General features: G+C 40.7%; 2 protein-coding genes across 2 annotated transcripts; both read right to left on the bottom strand.

The window, feature by feature from the left end:
* Positions 1 to 3,754: 3,754 nt before the first annotated feature.
* LOC111631159 lies at positions 3,755 to 5,412 on the bottom strand. Its single transcript, XM_023375359.1, has one exon. The coding sequence runs from the start codon at positions 5,387 to 5,389 to the stop codon at positions 3,755 to 3,757; it is 1,635 nt and encodes a 544-aa protein (XP_023231127.1). The 5' UTR covers positions 5,390 to 5,412.
* A 1,433-nt stretch (positions 5,413 to 6,845) lies between these two features.
* On the bottom strand, positions 6,846 to 7,556 carry LOC111631160. The gene has a single exon (XM_023375360.1). It carries the CDS (start codon positions 7,554 to 7,556, stop codon positions 6,846 to 6,848), a length of 711 nt encoding a protein of 236 aa, XP_023231128.1.
* Between the last annotated feature and the right edge of the window lie 301 nt (positions 7,557 to 7,857).

Consider the following 7,857-nt stretch of genomic DNA (forward strand, 5'->3'; position numbering starts at 1 on the left):
TGCCAGCAATTCTGTATCATCGAGTCAGTACTCAATGACACAGAAGAAGGAAAGATAGACAATCTTAAAATTATCTTAAAAAACTGTAATCTGTAAAATAAATTGTATTAGAAAGTATTAATCAAATACAATATTAAGTAAAGTAACTTTTAATCCAGTTAAGATAATTATAAAAGCGGTTCCGGTTACTATCAGTAGCCAGCCACCTGTTCTTAAAAGAACATCTGTCGTCTAGACCCAACAATACTGTCTGGAACTACTGTCTGGAAAGACCATCTGGCGTCTAGAAATACCATCTGTCGTCTAGATAGCCGACCATCTGTCGTTTTTAAGATATGGTAACCGAAAATTTATATCAGATAGCCGTTAGAAATGACGGTTATCAATGCAAATTTATATAGACGACCGTTAGAGTTCGTTACAACCAGCTAATTAAATATGCACCAAAGTAAATTAGCTCTAATTTAAATTCTACACACCCCAACTTAATGAAACTTACACCCTATGGTCTTAGTAACCTTTACTAAGTGCCACCCTGTTTTTACCCCCCTAACTTAAAATCCCCCCGCTATAAAATTCGAAAATCCCCAATTTTAGACCTGAATAACTCCCTCCCTACTTGTCCGATCTGAATAAAATTGGTATCAATCTTACCTGCTCTCCATGCTCTTTCTAACGATGTAACTTAAAGTTAATTAGCACCCTTATTTCCGGATCCGAAAAATTTAATTTTCAGGAGAAGAAATTTTTGTGTCTGCTCTCTTCGACTTCCAGACGCCGTCTGGTTGCTATAGACAGTTGCTATAGACATCTTTAAAAAGTAAAGTAGAGAGCTGTCCGTCTTCTTCGCGACGCAATTAGCCCTTGGAAGTAGGAAAGAAGAGAAAGCATGAGGTTTGAAGTGTGAAAAGAAAGGGAGATAGGAAAGTGTGATGACAATGCTCGTGCTTAGGTTTGTACAGAAGTTAACTTTTAGGTTTTTATTCTTGATTAAGATGCCGGATTTCATATTTTCACAGAAATTACTAGTAGGGAAGATCCTCCACCTACCATAACGCACAATTGAATTATTAATGAGGTACGGTTCCTGGACACAGACTACGTCCGCTTGCAACTCATCTGCTATCTTGATCACCATTGAGGATGCCGATTTTGACCTTTGTGCATTAATACTAATTAAGACCAGATCTTCGTTGTGAGTAGGAGTGACCGACGAGGTTTGCCCATTAGTAGCACCCAAATTATTTTGCCTGGGCTGAGTTGCAGAAAGTGAGGTGTTATATGCCATAGTTGGTATTGTAAACCTGTTGTTGTTTGATTCTTAGTAGCATTGAGCATTGCCCACTAAACGCATTGTGGTTAGTGGGCACTTTTTTGTTGGGGGGCTGGTTTCTGTTGTGTTTGCTGCAGTTTATGCAGTATGGCGTGATTACTTTTGATGGGCACTCTTCGAATCTATGCTTCTTCGAACATTGACTGCAGTGCTCCCTTTCTGTGCAATTTTTGGTGATATGATAGAAGCCGCAGCAGCGGAAGCATCTTAATACAGGTATGAAGTCATCCACCAGGATGTTCACCCAAGAAAGGGAGAGATGTTTACTTTTGATGGCTGCAGCCCGAATTTGTGGGGATACGGAGAGAACTACATGTTTACAGTTTTCTTTAACTTTTCCCCTTGTGAGGATAGTGCTAATGGTGCAGCTCTTAGTAAATTCTTCCTCACTCATATTACTGAATGTATTATTCTGTTTAAATAACATTCCTATTAGGTTGTTGTCCACTATCGAGTTGGGGACGTGTAACAGAATTATTCTCGGCTTCCTTCCCTCTGAACGTTTACATGTCACCCTGTCTTTTAGACTTTTAATCTCTTTTATAGCTTTCTCTAGTATGACGCTTTGGTTTTTATCTCCCACTCTTATGCATAATCTGTCCTTAATGTCCCTCACTGCCTTAATGTTAATTTTAAGTTTATGTGGTTCTATGTTACCTTTTATTTCATCAGTAATCGATTTTATACTCATTTGCTGTTCACCTTTGACTTGTGTTTTGGGGTAGACCAACACAGCGTGTGACCCTCCTTCTCCTTCCATATTGATTTTTTGGTGAAGAGATTTCTCTATGTTTTTAGTTGTATTACTTTGTGCTATGTTTCTCTTCACTATTTCGCTGAAAGTGGGCCTTTGTGTTTCTTGCTGCATCATTTGTTGGCTAATGTTGTTAATTAAATTTCCTTTCCGGGCTTCTTTTACTACGGCGTACATCTCGTGTACGAAACCGTACAGTTTAGCCACGTACTCTTATTTTCAGTCTCTCCTTTTGTTTTATGGTACTGTTGGTATGCTCGGGGCATAATTCCATTATTACTCCCAGCATTCTGTTAGCATCCCTGATAAGACTGTTTTCTATGTTATCTGTGTTTTCATCATTTGATGCTTGGGTTGTAGTCTGAGTCCTATCCTCAATAACCTTCTCCAATGGGACCAGCGTAACCCTTGGCTCCAATTGCGTTATTTGTGATAAATCCATACTTAATAAAAGTAAACAAAACTTATAACTAGAAGGCGTGCGTAATGTAAAAGCTGGCCCTGTGCCAAGCTAACCTGCACCACCAAACCGAGATTTAATAATGCAGGCTGAAAGGATAGACTTAAATTAATTAAAACTATAATAAAGTAAACAAAATTTTAAACACAGATGAACAGATGCTCAGTACAACACAACATCAACAAAGCGACCGTTATTCCGTTCTTCTATCGTCCGTTACAACGTCCGTTATGGAAAGCCGAGGTCGATGACCTTCTTCAGTCTGGTGAAGTGAGGAACTACGCTTAATTTATAAATTGCGATAATTCAAATTCTACCGAGTATTTTTAAACGAAACTTGACAGGATTATACGACCGGAGGTCCACCCTCCGATGGCGTCTTCAAAATTAGCGGAAAACCAAATCCGGGCCCGATGCGGGCCGATTTATCCCCATGCAAAAAGTTCGAAAAAATCCTCAAAAAAGGAGATAGAGACCCCAATTTTGGGTGGTGTACTCACCCTGGTAGTGTCCACCTTAATCCGTCTTCATTTCTGAAATGACCTTTGTTTTCTTGAAAATCGAGGTCAAAGTTCACAATCTTAAAGTTGTTGTATTGCCAAAACAGGTGGGCCAAATTTCACTATCCTGACGGCATTCGACGTCAAAAGATTTCCTCTTTCCAGCGATACCTTGAACTTGACACTAGGACCAGAAACACCCGAGAAAACTTAAGTTTAAACAGAGCCCAAGTTCCACACAGCCACACAAAGTCGCGACTAGACGCCCTCTGGTTGCTATAGACATTATACTAAAGATGGTAGAGGGCTGACCGTTTTGATACAGTCTTATGCCCTGTTGGAGTTTGAAGGAAGAGACAGCTTGAGATGAGAAGTGTGAAAGATAGTAAGATAGGATAGGGTGAATAGAAGGCATGAGATCAGAGAGCGTCTTGCACCGGCATTTATTGAATAAAACAAAATTACACAATACAAAAAAGATGAACAGAATACATAGAAAATACATAAAGAATACATGGTAAACAAAGGAAATAACAATATTTACAAGGAACATATCAGACGAGCTCTGATCGCTTTTACATAGTTGAAATGGTTACGATAATAATACAATGATTCAAATTTGTACAGTATAATTACAAATTAAATTTGAACAATCATAAAACAGGTAAAGAATAGGTGCAATATTTACAATTGTATAAAACTAGCACTTAGTCGAGGTCGTCTTCGTCGAGAGTGTCTCGATCAGTGTCGTCCTCTTCTGTTTCTTCGTTAGTCTGGTAGTCGCTAACTGTGTTGTTTCCGCCGGTGTAGTGCTCGATGAGGGCTCCAGTCTTATTAATGTAGTCAGTAAAGTCCTTCCATAAGTCTTTATTTTGGAAGATTTTTGCAGGGTTCGGTGGCCAGCTGCTGTTGTTGAGAAGGTAGTTTTTCATGAGGGTTGCCCTCTGGTCATCGTAGGTTTGGCAACTGAATGCGAAATGTATGGCATCACCAGAGATGTTATTGGAGCAGGAGCATTTGTCTGTGTCCTTCAACCCAAACCTACACAAATAGGAGGGGAAGTTCCCGTGACCTGTTAGAACCTGGGTTATAGGCTTGTTGGGGATGAAATATCTGGCTTTTGTTCTGATGTCGATGGTGGGGATGAAAAGAAAGCAGTTCCTTCCGGTATCTGCCTTCTCCCAGTCTCTTTGCCAAATAGTGTTGACTAAGTTGATCAGTTGCTTTAGGATCCGTTGGGGGATGTCCGTGAAGGATGGCGGGATGTCAGTGTTGGCGCCCAGTTTTGCCAACTTGTCCGCCATTTCATTGCCGTCCACTCCACTATGAGCAGGTACCCATGCGAATTTTAGGTTGCAGATGTTGCCCAGGGCCTTAGCCGTGGTGAGAAGACAGTGAGTTAAAAGAGTAGGGTTGCTGGTATTGTTAAGGCAGTGGAGGGCTGTTTTGCTATCGGTGAGAATACAAATGCTACCTTTGTGAATGTCCTGGTTGTTGATGATATACTGAAGGGCTTTCAAAATTGCCCACACCTCGGCCTGGGCATTAGTACAATGATGAGAGAGTTTATAGTAGCATTGGTAATGGGTTTTGTTGTCAGAGTTTTTAATGGTGAATCCTGCGCCGGTTCCATATTTGTTCTTAGCGCCATCAGTATAAATTATCCATTTGGCTTTATAATTACTGTCGCTCTCGCCGTCCCACTGTATAGTAAAATTGATGGTGTCTGCTGGATGGTAGTTATTTTTGTCCTTTTTTAATTTTCTGTCTATTCCATAGTTATTGTTATGTCTGTCAATGTGAGTGTTGCTCTCGATTATATTAAAGTTTATGTCGTCATCTTCAGGAGGGTGGTTTCCCATTTGGTTGTTCTTCGTTGTAAGGTACCAGTACCAGATTAGTTGTTTTGCTTGAAGATGCACTGGAGGTAAGTTGGCCAACACTTGTAGTGCACTAGTTGGGGCCGTGTTGTAGGCCCTGTTTATTTTGATAAGGTACTTTCTCTGGATCGAGGTCAATTTGCGTCTCATATGGACGTTGTTTAGCGCCTCGTGCCAAACCTGAACTGCATACAACAAGGCGGGTTCAACCGCCGCCTTATAGATAAATTTGGTGTTGGTGTAATTGAGGCCCCAGGTTTTAGAGGTGATCCAGTTTAATAGGTTTACTTTTTTCTCCATGTGATGACAGATGTTTTTGACGTGGGTGTGCCAATTTAACTTTTCATCAAAATAAATCCCCAGGTACTTAATTTCTTGTTGGATTTTGACTTTTTTCTCCCCAATAAAGATTCTGGGTGGTCTCTGTAATCTAGTGCGTTTGTTTTTTCTGGTGCACACCATCCCAACGGTTTTTTCGTGGTTGATTGGTAGCTTGTTATCTTGACTCCATTTGTGTATTTTATCGAGATAAACATTGGTTATTTCTTCAAGTCTGTCCACGTTATGATGGGAAATTGTGAGGAGTAGATCGTCTGCGAAGGCTTGGAGTGTCGCGGTTTCATTCGAAGTAATAGTGTTGAGTAAATCGTCGAATACAAGATTCCAAAGTCCAGGGCCGCTTCGCTAGCCCTGGGGGCAACCTCTGTTGGTATTCCTGGTGATAGTAAAGCTATTGCTGATGTACATAATTTTTCTGTTATTTAAATAGTCATTGATCAATTTATATAGGTTGTTCGGGCAGTTTGTGTCACAGAGACGCTTAAGGACACTCGGCCACCATAAGTGATCGAACGCCTTGTGGTAATCTATGCTTACTAGAATCGTGTGTTGGTTTTTATTCCAGGCCTCGTGGATAATCCTTTTTACTTTCAAAGCAGCGTCGATAGTAGATTTGCCTGGTCGAAACTCGAATTGGTTGGCGTTTTGTTGTTTTGTTATGTTGAGATGCCAGTTAACTCGGTCCATTAAAAGACCGTCAAGAAGTTTACCCATGGTGGGTAACAGGCTGATCGGTCTATAGCTTCTAGCCCCCTCCGGGTTATCAGTTTTAGGGATTAGTTTAATATTTCCGATCTTCCAACTGGTTGGAAAGAAACCAGTGGTGAGGCACGTGTTTAAAATGTGGACAAATGCAATGGGGACTGCATTGTACGCTTCCTTCAGCATTTCCGAAGTGATACTGTCCACACCTGGGGCTTTCTTGTTTGCCATGGTCTTGAGGGCTTTTTTGATCTCTCTAAAAGAGAAGAGATTGTCATTAGGATTGTCAGTTGTTTCCTTGATATTTTTTCTAGTATCTTTATGGCTCTCCATGTCTTCCTCTTGATTGTCTTCCGGGAAGTGAAACTTGAGGATGTCTTTGATGTTATTTTCAATGTCAATATCAGTTGTGTTGTTGTTGTCATTATCGTGAGCAAATATGTCCAGTAGGAAGGTGTTCTTATGTTTTTTCATAATGAGATGGTATGGAAGGTCCCAGGGTCCGTTTTTGTTCGACTCGGTGCAAAATTTCTTCCAAGAGTTGGTACGGGCCTTGTTTATAAGTTTCTTGTAGTGTTTGAGGGCATCCTTGTACCTTTCCTTGTAATGTTGTTTATCATTTTCGTTAATTGCCCTTGTGTATTTCTTCCTAAGTTTGTTAATGTCCTTCTTTTTCTGGTTTAATGAGTCGTCCCACCATGGTGTTCTTCTTGGTGGTAGTTTTCTGAGACGAAGTGCTTTCCTGCCAGCTTTGATAAGTGCGTCAGTGAAAAACTTGGCGTAGTTGTCCATTTCGTCATGAGTGGTCACTAATGGGAAGTCATATCTACGTCAGTTTTCGGCGAATTCCTCTTTAAAGACTGTCCAGTTAGTCTGTTTAGTTTGATAAAGAGTTCATCTGGTTGTTATTGGCGTAAGCCTCGTGGGTAATTTGTGTCAGGATGAAACGGTGATCGCTGGCAGAAGGGCAAAGCAGGGTTTCACAGTTTTCTATTTTGTGTGATAGATTGTCGGAGACAAGGCAGACGTCAGTCCACCCTTTGGCATGTGGGGTATAGGACGTGGGATAAGTAGTCATGTTCGTTGATATTAAATTAAATTCTTCCATGACATCGGATATCATTCTGCCCCTTCGGTCCTCTTTTTCGTGGAACCAAATGGGGCTCTTGCCGTTCAGATCTCCCATGACAATAAAATTTTTGTTTTTAATTTTTCGTAAAGTGTCCGAGAGTTCTTTGATACAGTCCTCGTCTCTGTCTTCAGGTGAAAAGTACGCACTGATAATAATGATAGGGTCGGTGAGTTGAAGAATAACCGTTGTCAATTTTTGGGTGCATAAGTGCGGGATTTTAGCGATGTCAAGTCTGGGATTACAACAGATGATGCCACTTTTTGGAGTTGTGTTTCCATTTCCAGAAAGTACATTCCAACGGCCAAATCTAACTATGCTGTTATTTATGTGGTATGGCTCCTGGATACAAATTAAGTCGATGTTCCTGGCGTTAGCAGTATGGATGAGGTGTGAGCATGCAGCCTTGCTCTTCTGAGTATTGATCTGTAATATGTTGATGATATTGTTGTCTTGCATTTGATTAGTATGGATGTTAGTCTGGGTACTGTGATGTAAGTCGTTATAGGCCATAGTCAGTTCTTTTAATGGCTGTTTCCTTCAGTTTTTTTGTCATAGGACAGTTTGGGTGTAGTGCTCCAAGGTTAGTAGGATGTTTCTTCGAGTTTGGCTGCATTTTGTTATTATTATGACAGTTGATACAGCATGGAGGCTCGTTCAGTCTGTCGCATTCCGTAAATTTGTGGTTCTTTCCGCAGTGTGTACAATGTTGATCCTTGTCACAGTTTTTGGCCATATGGCCGACACCACAACATCGGTA

The sequence above is a fragment of the Centruroides sculpturatus genome, unplaced genomic scaffold (assembly GCF_000671375.1).
Source record: "Centruroides sculpturatus isolate CEXI.00-Female unplaced genomic scaffold, Cexi_2.0 scaffold641, whole genome shotgun sequence".
Lineage (NCBI taxonomy): Eukaryota > Metazoa > Arthropoda > Arachnida > Scorpiones > Buthidae > Centruroides > Centruroides sculpturatus.